The sequence below is a fragment of the Micromys minutus genome (genome assembly GCF_963924665.1).
Source record: "Micromys minutus genome assembly, chromosome: 25".
Lineage (NCBI taxonomy): Eukaryota > Metazoa > Chordata > Mammalia > Rodentia > Muridae > Micromys > Micromys minutus.
Genome location: NC_137960.1, coordinates 22,101,637 through 22,120,787, shown reverse-complemented (window position 1 = coordinate 22,120,787; position 19,151 = coordinate 22,101,637). Strand labels below are relative to the sequence as shown.

General features: G+C 43.6%; 1 protein-coding gene across 1 annotated transcript; it reads right to left on the bottom strand.

Annotated features, from left to right (window-relative positions):
• Window positions 1-222: 222 nt before the first annotated feature.
• Window positions 223-18,851, bottom strand: KIFBP (kinesin family binding protein). The gene is made up of 7 exons (XM_080938416.1): window positions 18,407-18,851; window positions 15,199-15,297; window positions 9,620-9,699; window positions 8,850-9,033; window positions 6,525-6,609; window positions 3,762-3,877; window positions 223-1,621 (listed from the first exon to the last, which is right to left on the bottom strand). Exons 1-7 carry the CDS (start codon window positions 18,818-18,820, stop codon window positions 746-748), a joined length of 1,854 nt encoding a protein of 617 aa, XP_080794542.1. The 5' UTR covers window positions 18,821-18,851; the 3' UTR covers window positions 223-745.
• Between the last annotated feature and the right edge of the window lie 300 nt (window positions 18,852-19,151).

Genomic DNA, 19,151 nt, shown 5'->3' with positions numbered 1-19,151 from the left:
TGTACCTCCAGTTCAAGGGGAATCTGACACTCTACTGGCTTCCATAGTCACTGCAGGAACATGATCCACAGACGTGTGCGCACGCGCGCGCGCGCACACGCACACACACACACACACACACACACACAAATAAATCTTTTTTTTAAAGGACCATCCTTACAAGAAAAAAGGGGGTAATAAAAGCATTTACTAGTTGAAACAAGTAAATTTATTATGTGCAAGACCTTCAGTCCTATAATTAAGATAAGCCATTTTGCAACATTATTAGTTAACTTAAGTTTTTAGTATTTCCAAAAGGGAAAGATTTATTTTGGAGTTTAATAAAGTAAGTATTTTACAAAGAATGACAATATGAAGTGACTTTCTCAAATTCACCACAGTAACCGGCTCTTCTACTAGGTACACGACCTAGTGTTGCTCCTAGGATGAAATCTGACAAGTACTAGTCAACAAGGACTTAACATTTAGAAATCAAGGCAGGAGATGTTTATACTTAAACAGAAAAACAAGCGATCAAAAATGCAAAATGCCTGTCACTTCAGCAAGGCAACTTACATAATTAGTTTTAAATGACTAATTTATGGTGCTTAAGGTCCTAGCACAGACTCAGATACCCGACTGCTTCTGGAGCTCAGAGTGCATCCCTCTGGGCCTGGCATGAAGGTGACCGTGGGGCTGGGCCTTGTTCGCTATGGGGGAAGGGAATGGCTTCAGGCTGTGTGTTTCCTTTCCTTTGGACCAGGGCTTAAGTCAGGGCCATCTTGGCTCTGAACCTCTCCATTTTTGTTGGGAGAAGACTGACCATCTCTTTACTAAGTTCTAACTCAACTTCTATTTCCTGGGCAGCCTCGGGGTGAGTTTCACAGTAGTCAACAATAAATTTGTAGTGTTCCAAAGATGTTGCCAAATTCTCTAGCTCTTTCTTGGGATCTGCGGTGATGATTTTGCCATACAGACGAGCTACCCGGAATTTTGCTAACATGGCAGGGCGGAGAACATCTTCCCCAATGTGCTCAGGAAAGACTTTGTTTGGGTCTCTCAGGGAGTCTAGGAAGAGCTGGTAGTACTTGAGCGCAGACTTATTCAGGCTATTTATTTTCTTCACAATGTGTGAGTCGGGATCCCTGAGCTTGTCAGCAATAGCAACCTTCAAATCCATCATGTCATAGTAAGCGTGTGCAATTTCAAACTGAATCTGCCTGTTGACCAGCAGGTAGTACTGTGGGTTCAAGTCCACAGTCAGGGGCTCTAGCATGGCTATTCTGCGCTTGTGCATCTTGCATCGCCTCTCCATGTCAGCCTCAAAGAACGCAAGCACCTTGAACAGAGCACTGTGGTCCTGGACAACTTCAATATGGTCAGTAACATACCCATCAATCTGGAAGAACTCTTTTGCCTCATACACATAGTGTTGACCCAGCAGGAAAAGTTCCCTGGCCTCTTCAAAATCTAAGGGTCTCAAGTATCTCACTTTCTCCTCCACTGCGGAGATGGCGTCACACAGCTCACCGGTTCCAAACTGCACGGCCCTTTTCCTGACGCTCTCCTCCTCATCCAGCTCTTTCTTCCTCAAAGCTCTGAGCTCCGACTGCTTGTCAAGATCAAGCTCTCCTATGTTGTCCTAAATGAAAAGGAGAAACCACGTGAAGCAGGGTACATATCTCAGGAACACACCTGTAATCCCAGCATTTAGGTGGCAGAGACAGGAGAATTGCAGAATGGAGACCAGCCTGGGCTAAACAGCATGTTTCAAAGCTGGCTGCAGATACACAGCAAGGCCCAGTCTCAAAGAACAAAGAACTGGGGCTTGAGAGATGGCTCTTCTGCAGAAGACCCAGGTTCCGTCCCCAGCACCCAGGCTCACGACAATCTCTAAATTGCAGAGGACCCCATGCCTGCTTTTAACTTGCTTGGGCACCAGGCACACATATAGTGCACAGACATGAAAAGCTCCTCATAGGCATAAAATAAAGTCTTAAAATGCAACAAAAACTCAGGAGGCAGAGGCAGGCAGACGTCTGTGAGTTCCAAGCCAGCCTAGTCTACACTGGCGGTTCCAAACAAATTGTCAACCTAAAGATAGGATCTGACACTGGGTGGCTAGCTCACATCCGTAGTTCCAGTGTCATAGCCAAGCCATCACAGGAAGGCTGCAATGCTGGGGCGAGTGGGCTGCACAGTGAGTTCCAGGCCAGCATATTCTATATGGTGGCATCTGCTACCAACCCTGACAACCTGAGATTGTTCCCCGGGAACCTCAATGGAGAAGAAATAAACAGTGTCCTTCAAGTTGTCCTTTGACTTCCTACATATACATACGCATGTATGTGTATATACATACACATTAAAGAAACAAATCAACTAAATTACATGTGTGTATGTGTGTACACACATACCAAAAAATAATGAGTGCATCATGGATGAAGCAGGCCATGATCTTTTCTAAACATGCTAGTGAGTGTTCCTCTAAGGAACCACACCATGGGCCCACTGAGATCTGAAAACCTTTTTTCTCCCCAAAGATCTGTTGATTTTGTGTGTGTGTGTGTGTGTGTGTTTATGGGGCAGTATAAATGCCATGTCTTCAGGTGCCCAGGGAGCCCCAGGTGGGTTTTAACTCACAGCCTGAGTGCCAGGATTCTATCCATGTGCACCTGGCACCAGACATCTTCAGTCCCTTTTTCCTCTTCTCTTCTCCTGACTGCACCCACACCCTATCAAGTCTCTTGGGGTAAAGGCTTCCATAGGCTAATTTGGCCTTGAACTTGTTACAGAGCCAAGGATGGCCCTGAATTCCTGGTATTTCTGCTTGAGTGCTGGATTACAGGCCTGCACCACACCCTATTTATGCTGTGCTGGGGACTGAACCCACGGCTTTGTTGTGCTAAGTAGATACACTATCATCTGAGCTACAACTTTAGCCCACAGAATGTCCTATTTTTATGTTCCTTTTCTCAAACTTAGGCTTCTGGGTTTATTATTTTTATAGCTTTATAAGTTCTATATTATTTAAAATTATTATAGTTCCATGTACACAGAGAAAAAAGAAAAGCACAAAAATAGAAAACTTTATTTTTTATTTTTAAATAGGCAATTTATTTTATATTCTTTCTTGGTGGCTAGAAAATAGGGTCCCACAAAGATTAGAAAGAATAATAGTTAATATTTAATTATTTAATAATAAGACTCAGTATATTTCAAATATTCTTTTAAAAAATGAAATTTCTTTGTGTGTATGTGTGTACTTGCACGACAAGTGTGAGGATAACTTGTAGGCATTGGCTCTCTCCTTTTACTGTAATGCAGGTCCTGAGGACCAAACTCTGTTACAATGGAAACATACGAGTAGGGCTGGAGAGAGTTCCGTCAGAAGAGTGTCAGCCGTAAGCACGAGGCCCCAGCTGCATCCCCAGGACCCACACAGAAATGCTGAGCACGGTACTAAGTACTTATAACCCAAGTTCTGGTGAGCCAGAGACAAGTGCATCCCGTGGGCTTGTGGGGCTAGCCTGCCCAACCTACTCAGCCAGCCCCAGGTCCAGTGAAAGACTCTGTCTCAAAAAACCCAGGGCTATCCTCTGTGTTTCACAGGCAGACATACACATGCACCCAAACCTGCATACACACAAGACACCTAAACACTCACATGCTTTTACACACACACACACACACACACACACACACACCTCAGAAACAATAAGACACACAGTGGGCCTGATGAGCCAGCCCCACGAAGCTGACCGCCATCCCCATGTGCATACCTGCATGGAGAGCTGCGCGTTCTGCATCAGAGTCAAGCAGTACTTGATCCAGCATCTTGCTATTTCCCCTTTCCTTTGATGGTAAAGCTCTGGCACGTCTCCTTCAACTTCAGGAGCTAAAACCACACAGGGACTGTAGGTCACGGTCATGTCGTCTGCCCTGTGCACTGTCCCGTTCTCTCAGCTTCTCCTGACTACACAGCAGCAGACCATTGCTAAGCACGAGGCACTCAGTGCTGGGCGGATACAGATGCTCCCTGGTATTCGTATGTCTCATCTGCAGGTCAACTACTGTCACAATAAATAGTTCTTTCTCGTGGCTTTCCTACATGCATTCTAAGAAAATAAGATCCATATATCCTCTCATGACTCCTGAGCTTTATTTTAATGCACTATTACATGCAATCACCAGACACTTCCTGTTTAGTCATTCTTCCAGCAGAGGGGACAAGCTATTTCCACTTCTTCCTATTATCAACAATTCTAGGCTACAGATCTCAGCATATACATCTGTGTAGAGTCTGGACTGATCTCTAGAAATGGAATTTACTAGGTCAGACAGTTTATACAATTTAAAATATTTTAAATAAAAGCTGCCAAATTATTTTGAAAGATGCCGTATCCACAGCACTCTGTATGACAGATGCATGTGTAAAGCCGTGGCCACTGTTGTTTCTCACCTTCCTCCCACACCGCCCAGCCTCTGTGCTGGGGATCTGCTAACACACACAAGGCCTCACTTCAATCCTTAGCATCATATGCATACAAAGAAGCAACCAAACCAAACCTCTCTAAGAAAGATGGTGTGAGAAGACAGCCTTATGTATGCAGAACAAAAAGTGCATAAAGATGTCAACCATGGCAAAGAGAAATATCACACAAACCTCAAGTGATAGGAATTGTATGCAGTAACCAGCCCTTGTTCTTCAAGATGTTATGTATGAAAGAGAGAAAGGCAGAGGGAGTGTCTCAGATGACAGGAGACTAAAGAGACAGCTAAAGGCAACACACAACTTTAGCAGTATAATCTAGCACTAGATAAACATGGCAACAAAGAACCCTAGAGAACAACCGATGAGACAGATGCACTGCAGGCAGGACGGCTGGCTGTGCATGTCCTGAGCCTGCTGACTGTGTGTGTGTGGTGAGGGGGGTTGTGTGTGTCTTACTCTATTGCTTAGGTTGACCTGAAACTTGAAACATAGCCCAGGTGGGCCTAAGATTTATGGCACTTGTCCTGCCTCAGCCTCTGGGGTGCTGAAATTCCAGGCATGAGCCATTATGCCTATCTGAATATACTCTCATTCTTAGAAAAACATGCGGGCTGGAGAGATGGCTCAGTGGTTAAGATGGTTCCAGAGGTCCTGAGTTCAAATCCCAGAAACCACATGGTGGCTCACAACCATCTATAATGAGGTCTAATGCCCTCTTCTGGTGTGTCTAAAGACAGCTACAGTATACATTTATATGTGTGTGCGCGTGTGTGAGTGTATATGTGTATGTGTGTGTGTGTGTGTGTGTGTATAAATCTATAAAAAGAAAAAAGAAAAATATGCATTGAAGTATTACAGTTGTAAAAAGGCCTCCTCTCAACTAGGTCAGAAAGAAAAATGAACACAAACCCATAAACATTACAAACGGCGGAGCAGGGCACTAGGGGTCATGCCTTTACTCTCAGGAGGCAGAGGCAAGTGAGTTCATGGCCAGCCTGGTCTAAAGAATGAGCTCCAGGACAGTTGACACTACACAGAGAAACCCTGTCTTTAAAAAACCAAACTAACAAATGAACAAATAAAACAGCAGTGGATTTAGGGAAGGCATGTGGGAATTGTATTCTTACAGCTTCTCTAAAGCTTAAATCAGTCTCATATTTAAAGCTGGAGAGACACCTTTGTGGTTAAGAGGTCTTGCTGTTTCTGCAGAGGACCCTGGTTCTGTTTGCAGCACCCACACTGGCTCACAACCATCTCTAACTTCAGTACTGTGAAATGAGAACCCTCTTCTGATCTCTGTAGGCAACATGCACACGTGTGGCACACATACACACACGCAGACAGAACACTCATGTAGGTTTATGTTAAGGCGATACTGACTGGACAGAAAGGAGGAAGAGAGGCAGAGGCAAGATGGAGGCAGATTTGTATGTTTCTCTCAGTGTATCTCTAGCTTGATAAGTATGTTATTATTTCTAAGGGTTTCTATGGGTCTATTTATCTCATATAGAAGGGGAGTTTGTATATTTGTCCATTGGTCAGGTCATAAGCTTATTGTATAGAGGGTTTGTGGACTAAGAGTTTACCACCTAAACCTGTTTGATAAGTTACCAGGCTGTGGAGTCATGTTTGTACCGGGTGGTAGAAGAGAGGAAAATGCCGGGGCGGTCGTATTCACCCGGGACAGAAGCAGCAGGGGCGTTAGAGGGAACTGTGCCTGAGTTCTTAGAGGCTGCCTGTGGTGCCAAAATCCCAATAGTGCCAGATGGTCCCACACAGGAGCCAGCTAAGCGCGGGATAAAAGGTTAAGCCATCTTTTTAATATTTACCGCAACACACTCACACACATAAAATTAAAAAAACCAATCTAAAAAAAGTTAAAGTTTCAGAATTCCAGACAGGTTTTTAACTATGTAGTAATCTGGGTATGGTACATACCTGTAACTGGAGTCCTTAGGAAGCTAAGGCAGGAGGATCATGAGTTCAAGGCCAACACAGGCAAGATCATCTTACTGAGAAACCCTCTAATTAAATTTACATGCGTACTTACTGTCTTCTGTAGCCGGGATTTTTCCAGTTTGACCAAAAATAACATTAGCAGCTGACAGACAATGTCTGGCTTCCATAAAACAGAGCTGTTGGGAAAATAAACAACAACAATGTAACTCTGACAAAGCCTTGTTTACACTAGCGGTATTTATTATGGGGAAAGCTGTCAGGAAAAGTTTCCCACTAAGGGTTACCTGTAGAGTTTCGACAGAAAACAGTATTATCTGGTTAAAAAACAAAACAAAAAAAGTACCCCAGAGAAGAACCTACAATATCCTACACTTCTAATAACGGTCCAAACCGGTGGACAAATGACTGAAGACCGGCAGTCCACTCTCCTCCTGTGACCAGGAACATAGGGCCTCACCACACCCTCAGGGTCACCCTAAACAGCCAAAGTCCCATGGACATTCACACTGTGTCAGACAACTGTGGACTCACTGAGGTTTAGAGATCTTTTCAATTCTACACTCAGAGACAAAAAGTAGGCAGAGTTCTATCTTCTTCACTAGACTGTCTTCTAAAACCTTGGGAGGAGACAGGAGAATGAGGCTTCCCATCTTGTTTTCAAATCAACAGATTTCTACAGAAAAACTTTCTGGAACTACTTTGCCAACACTTGTGAAGAACTCATGATTCAAATCTGGACCTAGAAAATGTCTTAAAGGCTCCAGGAAACATCTCTATGTCAACCGGAACCCTTGTCATCGGTCATGGGTGTGCAGCATCACCCAGCAGGATACCTACCGACAGAGACGGCAGCAATGCCAGCATCACTTTCAAACATGGCTCCAAGCTCTCTTTCTGTAAAGAACTTAGCTGGCTGTGATGTGGAAAAGCCCAAAGGTATGGGGTTCAGGGGGGTTCATGAAAATTACCACATGCTCCACAAAAGTAATGTTTAGCAACTTCAAAGTCACATGTTCAGTATCCAGACATTTCTATACTATGAATAACCGTAAAGTTTAGGTGTCAATTAAAATCACACTGAACGAGGACATTTACAGTTGCTAAACGAAACAAACAAGGAGACCCCAACAACTGGAGGGAGGGGCCAGCAGAGTGGCCTCTTGAAGATGACCATGACAAAATGGAGTTACAGGAGCTCAGTGTGACTGAATGCAAAAAGCCTTACTTATATGCTTGACCTTAAACCAAACTCCTAGAAGCAATGCTGCAGTCACCGCTGCCCTTCCTCTCCTGCTAACAGTTTTTCTGAGTGACACTCTATGGGACAATACTTTAAACACAGGGTACATTTACAGAACCAACTAACAAAGGCCGAGAGGTTGGTGCAGTCCATCAAGGGGTGAAAGAGGGATGTTGTGCTGATGGCTGACAATTACCAAATGTCAGAGCTTTAGGGATCAGAGCTGCGCCACTGGACATAGTGACACACACCTTCAGTCACAGTGCTTGGGAGGAAGAGGCAGACACACTTCTTGGAGCTCAAGGCCACTCTGGTCTATAGATAACCAGTTTGGCTAGCCAGGGCTACACAGTGACAACAACCTCCCCCCTCCACCACACACACACACACACACACACACATACACACACACAGAGAGAGAGAGAGAGAGAGAGAGAGAGAGAGAGAGAGGGAGGGAGGGAGGGAGGGAGAGAGAGAGAACAACAGAGGATTTTAGTATAGGCTAAAGTACTGGAAAGGAAAAAGTTGTACCCAAAATACAACATAATGCAAGTGATTTGGATAAGCAGCTATAATGCTCTAATTTGTCCCACAGTTCAGAAGTCTGTCATAAAACCTGGAACTCTACAACTCAGCACATATTGTTAACATCAAAACTGATTATTAGAGAGCAGCTAATTCTGAAAAATAACGGAAACATATCGCATGCTTTTATCAAAGCCCACATTTAACTGTCAACTTCCTCAGACAAATTCTCATGGTTGTAAGATTAGCATTACACAAAGATAAAATTTTATCTGCAGCAAGATAAAAATCTGCAATTGAAGGTAAGCCATCCAAGAAGTGAAATGACCATGTGCTGAGACGGAACAAAACTGCTGTTAGTTAACCAGTCCTCTGAGAAATCAACACTTACAGATTCAAATGGAGGGAGAAGGGAAAGATCATGCATGGTCAAAACACTGCATCAAATTCTAAAACGATAACAAAACCCTTATTTTTTAAAGATTCAGAGTACTCACGCATCAAAGCATTCTGGTACTGTTTTGCTGAAGCAGCTGTCTGCCTTCTCCTCCCCGCATACACAACAAAACACCAGCCACCTGCCCCGCCGCACTGTAGGCCCAGCCTGCCTCGCTCACCCTCAGGGCTGCTGGCGAGCGGTAGGACACTGACCTTATTGATGTAGAACTGCGAGAGAGTAGCGGCATTGATGGCCCACTCCATGGGGTGGTAGGCACTGTGTTCAAGCTGACGTTTCAGCGTGCTGTGGCAATAATGAGCAGCCTTCTCGAACATCTCCATGTGCTGGTAGACTTGAGCCAGGTAATACAGGTTATGAGTATAAACCTTCTCAAATCTGTGAAGGAAAAATATTTGACATTTACATGATTTACAACTTATAGGAAAATGTCATATATATTTGAGTTGTGCATGGCCCTTAGATCTGACAAACAAGGAAACTGAGTCTCAGAGTTGAACAAAGTCATGTAACTTGTAAGCGACAAATGGAGGTTTTATGCATGTAAGAATCCACATTGTGCCCTGGAGGAGCACTGGGAAGCAGCAGATGCCACATGTGCATTCTTTCTTTCTTTCTTTCTTCTTTCTTTCTTTCTTCAATTAATTTTAATTTTTTGGACTTACATCAAGTTAAGAAACCAGTTTATCTTTAAAGTTTTAAATGATTATTTGTCATGTGTGTTTATATGTGTGAACACCACCTGTTTATAGATGCCAGCAGAAACCAGTGACAGCATAATCCCCTGGAGCTGGAGTTACAGATGGTTGTGAGCCACCATGTGGGTTCTGGGACTGAACCTTGGTCTTCTGCAAGAGGAGACAGTGCTCTTAACCTCTGAGCCATCTCCTCAGCCCAAGTGTGAATTCTAGAGCAAGCACTAGTGACACTATGAGTCACTCCTGTGGTCTCTGTGAAGACTAACCTTTTTGATCTCTCTTGTTCAGTAAGTTTCTCTTCTTCAGGAAGAAAATGCTCAGTCGGGTCAAGAGGCGGGCTCCCAATCTGTGGTTGAAGAACATAGTTCCTTATAACTTTAAACACAAACAGCAAGCGCTCCCTTCTGGAGGGACTGGAGAAATGACCTTTGTCTATGTCTGAGACAGCTTTACTATATGACTCTGTAACTCAGGCTGGCCTCAAATTCATGGTCCTCTTCCCTGGCAGGTAGGCAGTTGCTTTTCCTTTTTAAAGATAGGGTCTCAGGGCTGGAGAGAGATAGCTCAGGGGTGCACTGGATGCTTTTCTAAAGAACCCAGGTTCAATTCCCAGAACCCACAGGGCAACTCACAACTGTCCTTAACTCCAGTTCTAGGGTATCTGGCACCCTTGCACAAATGCAGGCAAAACACCAATGCACATAAAAATAAGTGAATAAACAAATAAATCAATCTTAAAAAGGTCTCACTCTACAGTTCAAGCTAGCCTAGAAATACTCACTATGTAGTCCAGGCTAGCCTCAAATTCCCATCAATATTACTGTCTCAGTATTCTGAGTACCAAAATTATAGGTGTGAGCCATCATACCTGGCTTTAGTTGAATAATTAAGTATTTTGTATATAACTTTGTCTACTAAAAAAGCTCTATTAAAAACCTACATAAGCCAGGTATTGGTGGCACACACTTTTAATTCCAGCACTTAGGAGGCAGATCTCTGTGAGTTCGAGACCAGCCTGGTCTACAGCTAAGACTATACACACACAAAAAAAACCTATTTCAAAAAAACAAAAATAAAACAAGGGCTGGAGAGATGGTTCAGCAGTTAAGAACACTGACTACTCTTCCAGAGGTCCTGAGCTCAATTCTCAGCAACCATGTGGTGGCTCACAATCGGTGGCTCACAATCATGTGTAATAAGATCCGATCCCTCTTCTAGTGTGTCTGAAGACAGCTATAGTGTACATACATACATATAATAAGTCTTTAAACAAAACAAAATCTACATAATTTTGGAGGAAGAAATGATGTAATTCTAATCTCAAAACCAACCAAACAAACAAAAAAAAAAAAAAAAAAACCCACCTAAAACAAACTCACAAACAACACCTTACTGCCAAACCTGACCAACTGAGTTTGATCCCTAGAGCCCACATTGTGGAAAAAGAACCAACCACGAATGATCAATTTAGTGTACACACAAGTAAATTAAATAAAACAGAAAATCTACAAGAGCATAAAAATAATGATTTATATTTTCTTAGGTAACAGTGTTCAAACTGTCAATACTAATGAAAATCAATTGAAGGAAACAAGGAAAGTATTTTGTTTTGTTTTGTTTTTTGAAAGAGCTTCTCTGTGTAGCCTGGCTGTCCTGGAACTCACTCTGTAGATCAGGCTGTCCTCAAACTTGAGATACATTAAGTGTTAACATTATTTTTCAATGACTAAGTCGGAACCAAGGTCACAATGTTTATTGTCTTAGGAGTCATGTTTCTTCATCTGTGAAAATGTATCAATCATAGCACATCCTTCAGAAGGCTGCAGGGGGACTGAGTTACTGACCATGCACAAATCCATTACAATGTGAAGGCTTCTGGTGTGGGTATAAATGTTGACCCTTTGTGAGGACAGTTCCACCAATGAATTTGTCCTTGCTATAGCTTCTGTAGTGCTTGGGAAAATCCCAAAGCCTAGTCTAATTCTTGAGCTTTATCTCAGGCCCCCATCCTTGCTTTAATTGATTTCACCAAGTTCCCAAGAACAATAATACTTTCTATACAGAATGTGATCTTACAAGGTGTTGTTTATGGCTCTATTTTGTTCTCTCCAAAATTATGTAGGCTCTTTGTTTTACAGATTTATTTATTATTATATTTATATGAGTACACTGTAGCTGTTTTCAGACACACCATAAGAGGGCATCAGATCCCATAGAGATGGTTGTGAGCCACTGAACTCAGGACCCCTGGAAGAGCAGTCAGTGCTCTTACAGTGCACTGAGCCATTTCTCCAGCCCATTTGTTTTGGGAGACAGGATTTTAAACATAAGATTTGAGCTTTGGCTGGAGTGATGGCTCAGTGGATAAGAGCACTGACTGCTCTTCCCAAGGTCCTGAGTTCAATTCCCAGCAACTACTTTGTGGTTTACAGCCATCTGTAATGGGATCTGGCACCCTCTTCTGGTGTGTCTGAAGACAGGTACTCATATACATAAAACAAATAAATCTTTAGGGATTGGGGATTTAGCTCAGTGGTAGAGCGCTTGCCTAGCAAGCACAAGGCCCTGGGTTCGGTACTCAGCTCTGAAAAAAAAAAAAAAAAAAAAAAGATTTGAGCTTTGGCTGTCAACTTGACATAGCACTTGAGAGAGAACTGGGTGGATCAGATTGGTCTGTGGGTGATTAGTTGATTACTAATAGAGAATAGAAGGGCATAATTGACTATAGAATAAACCATTCCTTAGCCAATGGCCCTGAAAGCTAACTGAACAAGCTAGCAAATAGCGTTTTTCTACAGCATCAAGTTCCTGCTTGATTTCCTGCCCTGACTTCCCTCAGTGAGACACCCGGGAAGCATAAGGCCAATAGACAGACCTTTCCTTTCCTCCCTCCAGTTTCTCTTGGTCAGAGCGTTTCATTGTAACAACTTGACACAAACACCAACCGAACTGCAACTTGAGAGTAAAAACTAAAGTTGGGAAGCAAAGCCAAGGCAAACAGCACACGGGTGCCCTTCAGACTCTGCAGCCATCTGGAAGGTGGTTCAATAGTCTTTCCCCTTCTAGCTAACAGGAATTAAGTGATGTATGTATATCATTCAGTTATTCTGCTTTTTAAAAAGAATCATTTTATGTACATTGATACTGTGGCTGGTACCTGAGGAGATCAGAAGAGGGTGTCAGATCCCATAGAACTTCAGAGCCACCATGTACATGATGGGAAATGAACTTTGGTTCTCTGGAAGAGTTGATTATACTTTTAACCGCTAAGCTACCTCAGCAGCTCCCTGTTTTGTTTTGCTTGTTTTTGAGACAGGAACAAGTTCTGTAACCCAGGTTGGTCTTAACCTTTCTACATGGCTGGGAATGTGGATGACCTGACTCTGCTGCCTCACAGGTGTGCACTGCACACTTCACTGCTAAGGGATGCACACCTATGTGGTCCGAACTGAATGGAGACCTAACTAATCATACAGAGCTGTGCTGTGTGTGATGCTGCCACAGACATACAGTTCTGAGGAAGGCTTGCAGACGCTCAGCAACCTCCATTACAGGCTCATCTCTCCTAGTACTTCCTCCAGGGTAACACACGAATGCAGACAGAGACAGAGGCAGGATCTCTCTGAACTCAAGGCCAGTTTGGTCTACACCGTGTTCCAGGTGAGCAAGAGCTACACAGTGAGCTTCTGACTCAAATAAATAAAGTCTCTAACTTAGATATTCCTGAGAAAAAAGATTCTTAGAGGTGTCGGTATGGTAAAGGTCTATAAAACATGTCCCAGTTCTGAAGGTCTGGGCGGATGTGATTCTTCCAATCTTCATCTTCAAGGGAAGGGAGCCTAGCAATCATATTTTACAGCACACTCTGCATGCTGCACAGGGCCTGGTGCATAGTCTAAGCCATATCTAGCAAATGAGGCTGGCCAAGCAAACAGCAGTGTACAGGATATGTGTCCCACCTACAGCACATTCTTTTTCCTTCAGTACATCATTTTGATATAGCTCTACAGGAATACACTGTTTTTGCATTCCAGTCTAAGCATGCATACTAACAAAGCAGTAGAGAATGTTACTTAAAATGTGGGTTCTAATAGGGGAGGGTCCCCAGACTTGTAAGCCCAGCACTTGGGGCACAGAGGCAGGAAGCTCAGGAGTTTGAGGTCATTCTCCCCAGTTACAGTGAGTTCAAGACCAGCCTGGTTACTTGAGAACCTGTCTCAAACCTACAACAATACTGGGTGTGGCATCGGCTGAATATTCTACTTTTTACTCTGGGAAAGTCATTAGGACAGCAACAGTGCCTACTTTATCACATCATGATTAAATGAGTTATTACTTATAAGCACTGTTGAGGAGTACCTGTGAATTCTCTAAATACCATTTGAGATAAAGCACTGCTGACGTCTAAGGCTCTGTCTCTCAGGCAGAAGTGGTGCCTCACTCACCATTCCCAAAGTGGAGACAGGAGGATCATGAGTTTGAGACCAATTCTGGCTACACAGTGAGACCTGTCTCAAACAAAAACAATTAGCATACTATTAATGGGTTTTAAAGCCAGTAACTGCAACAGTGATAATCCACAGGAAAATCCTGTGCACGATCCTTTCCTTCCTGGAAGAAGGGGAGAAGCATACAGTAGCTGGGTGATTTGCTGTCCTGAGGTCTGTGACCCCTGAAGTAAGAATTATCATCTTAGTTCTGCAGAGCCTCTGAGCAGCACCCTGTGGAGAGATTGGAGCTACAGTGGGTCTAGCCCTGCGTGCTGTGTGCTTCTTATAGAGAGATGCTCAGCTGCATAGACTGCATTTCAGACATGAGTGAACAGGAAAAACATGGTTCAGAACACAGCAATCACAACAGCAGTATGTTACCTTGCAAAAAGCAAATTCTCAGGCCCAAATCAGAACTGCTGCAGAAAAGCCTGAAGCAGGTCTGCTCGGGCTTTGGGCTTGGTTTAAGACAGTCTTGCTATGTGGCACAGCTGGCCTTCAACTCAAGCTCCCCCTACCTCGTTTCCAATCTAAGTTGCTGGGATTACAGGAGCTTACATGGTCTACTGAGGCTTAACAAATTCTTTGGGTGATTCTGATATCACACCACAGCCACAGAGATTTCAGATATGCTGCTCAGGTAGCTGGTTTCCCTCAAAGCACTGTTGTCTTTAGTGAAAACAAAATAAAACCTGTAGTCTAAATACAAAAATAAGCTGGAGACAGCTCTGTGGTTAAGAGTACTGGCTGCTCTTGTAGGGGATCTGGCTGTGCTTGGTTCCCAGCAAACAGTGGTTTCAAAACTATCTGCAACCAGTTCCAAGGAATCTGATGCCTTCTTCTGATCTCCAAGGCCACCAGCAGGCATGCACACAGTACACAAATACATCGCAGCAAACATTTATTTACACAAAAGGAATAAATCTGAAATAAATTAATACAAAATATTCAAATGATATATTTGGGTCATATTAGAATATTTCCTTTATGATTATATTAAGACTGTCTTTGCCATTATACTGTACGGGAGGATTAGTTTCAAGCTGTCTTCAATATGCAGTAGTTTCAGACACTCTAAAGAGAAATTCCAGGGTATATTGAAAACTCCCATTAATATCATGAACAGGAAATTACTGTGTGTTATGAACATGTGTGTGTGTGCTCCTCAGGAGCAACACCTTGTTTTGTGTTTTGTGCCAGGTCTCTTATTGGCTGGGGACTTGCTGAGTTCACTAGGCTGGCTGGCCCTGAAGCTCTATTGTCACCTGTCTCTCAGTATTGGCATTTTAAGTATGCGCCCATCATTTCTGACTAGTTGCAATCCAAATTTACGTTCTTATCTGCACATAACACACCTCTTTCATGTACTGGGTGTACAGTGCTTCCGATGACTCCAGGTAGGTCCGGGCGGTTTCAATCTCCTCCCTTTCAGACCACAAGATGCCCAGGTTATTCTGGAAATCAAAGAAAGGGAAACGGTAAGTGGATGCATCCAATGAGAGTGAGTCACAGCATCAAGGTCAGCGTTTCAGGATGAAATGGCAGTGAGCTTTGTCTTTGCCACGTTGCTTCCTGCCGTAAGCTCTGCCATTTTTTTAAAAAAAATTATTTTATTGGATATTCTCTGTATTTACATTTCAAATGCTGGCCACAGTCCACACAGCCAAGCCAACCTGGACTAACCCTGAAGCAGACCATTCCCCCATTTCAGTGTTTATGTATGTCAGGAACTCTGGTCACAACTACACACACTACTGGACGTGGACCTAGAAGTGAATCCCAGGACAACAGCATCCTCATACTGATCAGACTCATGAGACTCTTATTAAAATTGTTAGTTCTATTATTCTAATGTTGGTATTAATGTCAAATTTCTAAAACTACTGTAACTAGCTATGACTTATGTATAGGAATACTACTGATATACCTTATGAGGTGTGTGGGGGGACATCATTTAGGTTTGTTTTGAAGCAGGGCCTCACTGCATAGCCCTACCTGTTCTGAATCTTGCTGTATAGACCAGGCTGGCCTGAGAACTCACAGAGAACCACCTACCTCAGTTTCCTGGGTACTATGATTAAAGAAGTGTGCCACCTGCCCTGGCTCCATGCATCTGAAATATAACATTTATCTTGTATTTACTTTTCTTGTTTGTTGAACTGAGATCATAGGTATACAATTATTACATATGCAAATAATGCTATTTAATTATTTTTAAGTTTTAGTTACAATTTTATGTGTACGAGAATTTTGCCTACATATGTGTCTGTGCAACACATATGTATAGTACCTGTGGAGACCAAAGAGAGTGTGAGATCTGCTGGAGTTACATATGGCTGTGAGCCTTCATGTGGTTGCTGGGAATCCTTAACCTCTGGAAGAGCAGCCAGTACTCTTAACCACTGAGCCATCTCTCCAGTGCCACCACAAGATACTCTTATTTCAGGTACACCAAGATGCCAAGCATGTATCTTAAAATCAGTAAAATACAGTATACACAGCAGATACCCTTTCAAAAAGCTGTATGTTAATGTTCATTTGTCTTGTGTGTATGTATGTCAGCACTAGCAAAAAGTGCCTTTACACCCAGACATCTCTCCAAGACCTCAAACGGTTTTAAACTTAAAAAACAAAAAAAAAAAAAAAAAACAAAAAAACTTTATTTTTCAGTTGCTGTGCCAAAATACCCTGACAAAAACAACTTTTAAAATAAGGATTTATTTGAGCCCACAGTTTGGAGAGATAGTTTATCGTGTTTAGGAACATAGTATGGCTGGTGTCACTGAATCCACACTCAGTAGAGATGTTAGCACTTGCTGGCATCATCCAAGGGATGCTGCCCACATTCAGAGTTAATCTCTTTGGAAACACACTCCTGGACATGGCAAAAGAGGCATCTCTTGGTTGATTCCAAATTCAGTCAACACAGGGTTAAATCTTATTTAGGAATCAATGAAGTGAGTACTTTATTTCTTTTTTCCTTTTGGTTTTTTGAAACAAGGTTTTTCCCTGTGCAGCCCCAGCTCTCCTGAAACTCCCTATGTAGACCAGACTGGCCTCTCACCCACAGAGATCTTCCTGCTTCTGCGTCCCAAGTTCACACTGATTAAAGGTGTGAGCCACCATCAGGCTTGAGTGTTGCTTACATGTAAAACATCCCTGTCTGTGCCATGCACTGGAGCAGTAAGCAGTGAGCAAAAGGGTTGGCCGGTGTTTGTTATTATTTGGCTTTTGATTTTATTGAGCCATAATAAAAAAATATGACATACAGTTTTCTTTTAAGTTTTGAGACTTTCCTGAAAGGCCTACCTACCCAACAATTGATCTTAGTAAACATTCCCTAGTTCACATATCTGAACTGTAGGATGAAAATGTCTATAACCCTAAAAAAGTAACCTGGTACAAGGGAGTCAAACATTACTTGTATTTTTCTTCCCATAGTGTGGAGATGAAACCCAGAGTGCTAGGTAAATGCTGTGCCACTGAACTAGACTCAAGGGTCTGGAAAACTCTACTTACTATTTGAATTTTGAAAAAGCAGAAAGTCACACCTGTTTCTTATAAAACTGTGAAGGTCGGAAGAGAGACCAGTTTGGACCAATGAGAGTTAGTCCAAACAAGAGTTAGCCAGGGTGGCCTATTCCTATAATCTCAGCAGGTAGGCTGAGGTAGGAGGACCATGGGTTAAAGCCAGCCTGAGCTACCAAACAAGCCTGTGTGAAAAGAAAAGGGGGAAGGGGGACCCTAGCTCTCAGGAGGTGAAGACAAGAAGATGAAGTTAAGCAATGGAGACATGAAACCTTGTCTAATCACAGACAAACAAAAAAAAAAAAATAATAATAACGTTAGTACAAGGTCTTGAGACACAGTATGAGGAAAAGGTAGGAATCCCTTGCTGAGAAAACAAGAGAATGTGGTAATGAATAAAGTTTTTAAGGGCTGGAGAGATGGCTCAGTGGTTAAGAGCACTGACTGCTCTTCCAGAGGTCCTGAGTTCAATTCCCAGCAACCATATGGTGGCTCACAACCATCTGTAATGAGATCTGATGCCCTCTTCTGGTGTGTCTGACGACAATGACAATGTACTCACATACATGAAATAAATAAACAAATCTTTAAAAAAAAGTTTTTAAGATTTTGGACATTAAAAAAAAAAGTAAGATCAGATTATTCTCGAGATCCCTTGTCCTGCTTATTCCATTTGAATCACGTTGCATTATTTCTTCACAGAATAAATCTAAGCTGATCACGAAGTTGGAAAGGGCACAATCGGACGCTTATGTTCTGCCCAGGACTACAGAAAGTAGCAAGTGAGGCTGGAGTAGGCGGCGAGAATTCAGAGGGAGTTGGCAGGCAGATGGTGGGTAGGTGTTATGATAAATTAAAAGGGACCAAGCTTCACTCTGAAGCCCAGGCTAGCCAAGAACTCAAAAGCAATCCTCCTGCCGAAGCCTCCTGTGTGCTGAGATCACAGGCCAGGAGTTGTGCGACGCTGGGGACTGAACCGACTAAGCGCAGGCAGGAGGAGCTTTTGGGCGCAGAGCTCCTGCCTCAGCATCTCACCTGCGCCTGGATGTAGAGAGACACACAGCCGAGCGACAGGCGGTAGGGGCGCAGCAGCGACAGGCACTTGACCAGATGCTCCTCACCGGCAGACAGTTCCTCAGTGTCAATGTGGTTTACGCCAAGGTGGAATTCGACCACCGCGAGGCGCAGCGCCCGCTGCGCTCCCGGACCCTCGGCATCCCGTGGCTCGCCCGCTCCCAAGGCCTGGTCCCCCGGCCCATCGTCCGCAGCCCGCTCTTCCTCGTCCTCGGGCGCAGGGCCCAGCAGCGCGCGCACCTCCTCCAATAGAGCACGCGCGCCGTACTTGGACTTGTACGGCTCCTTCTCCGGGTTCTTGTGCAGCTCCACTCGCGACAGAGCCAGCGCCGCCTGGAACTTCTCGCGGATCTCTGGCCCCGGAGTGCTCGCCATCACGACCTGAGTTGACGGCTGCCTTCCAGCCCGTGGACCATCAGCACTCCGTGTTGCGACACTTTACTTACGACACGTCGTGACTGTGGAGCGCCGACCAATAAAGTCGGTAGAGGGGAGCGCGAGACGTTCAGCAGCAGCCAATGGGAGGGCGTGCTGGTCACCACAACAGCCGTCGTCAGGGAAACGAAGCTGTCAGGGAGTACAGAGCCTTCCGCTGCCACTCGTTTACAGTATGGCTTCTCCTGCTTCATCCCAAGATGTAGTTTGTATAAAAATGTTTAGAATTAGAAAGATTCTTAGCGGTAAGGTACTTACTCAATCCCTAGCT

Coding starts and splice junctions, on each gene's coding strand:
- KIFBP (XM_080938416.1), bottom strand. CDS start 18,820: ATGGCGAGCACTCCGGGGCCAGAGATCCGCGAGAAGTTCCAGGCGGCG. Junction 9,700..15,198: donor ACACCCAGTACATGAAAGAG/GTGTGTTATGTG, acceptor CTTCAACCACAG/ATTGGGAGCCCGCCTCTTGA. Junction 9,034..9,619: donor GAACAAGAGAGATCAAAAAG/GTTAGTCTTCAC, acceptor TTTCCTTCACAG/ATTTGAGAAGGTTTATACTC.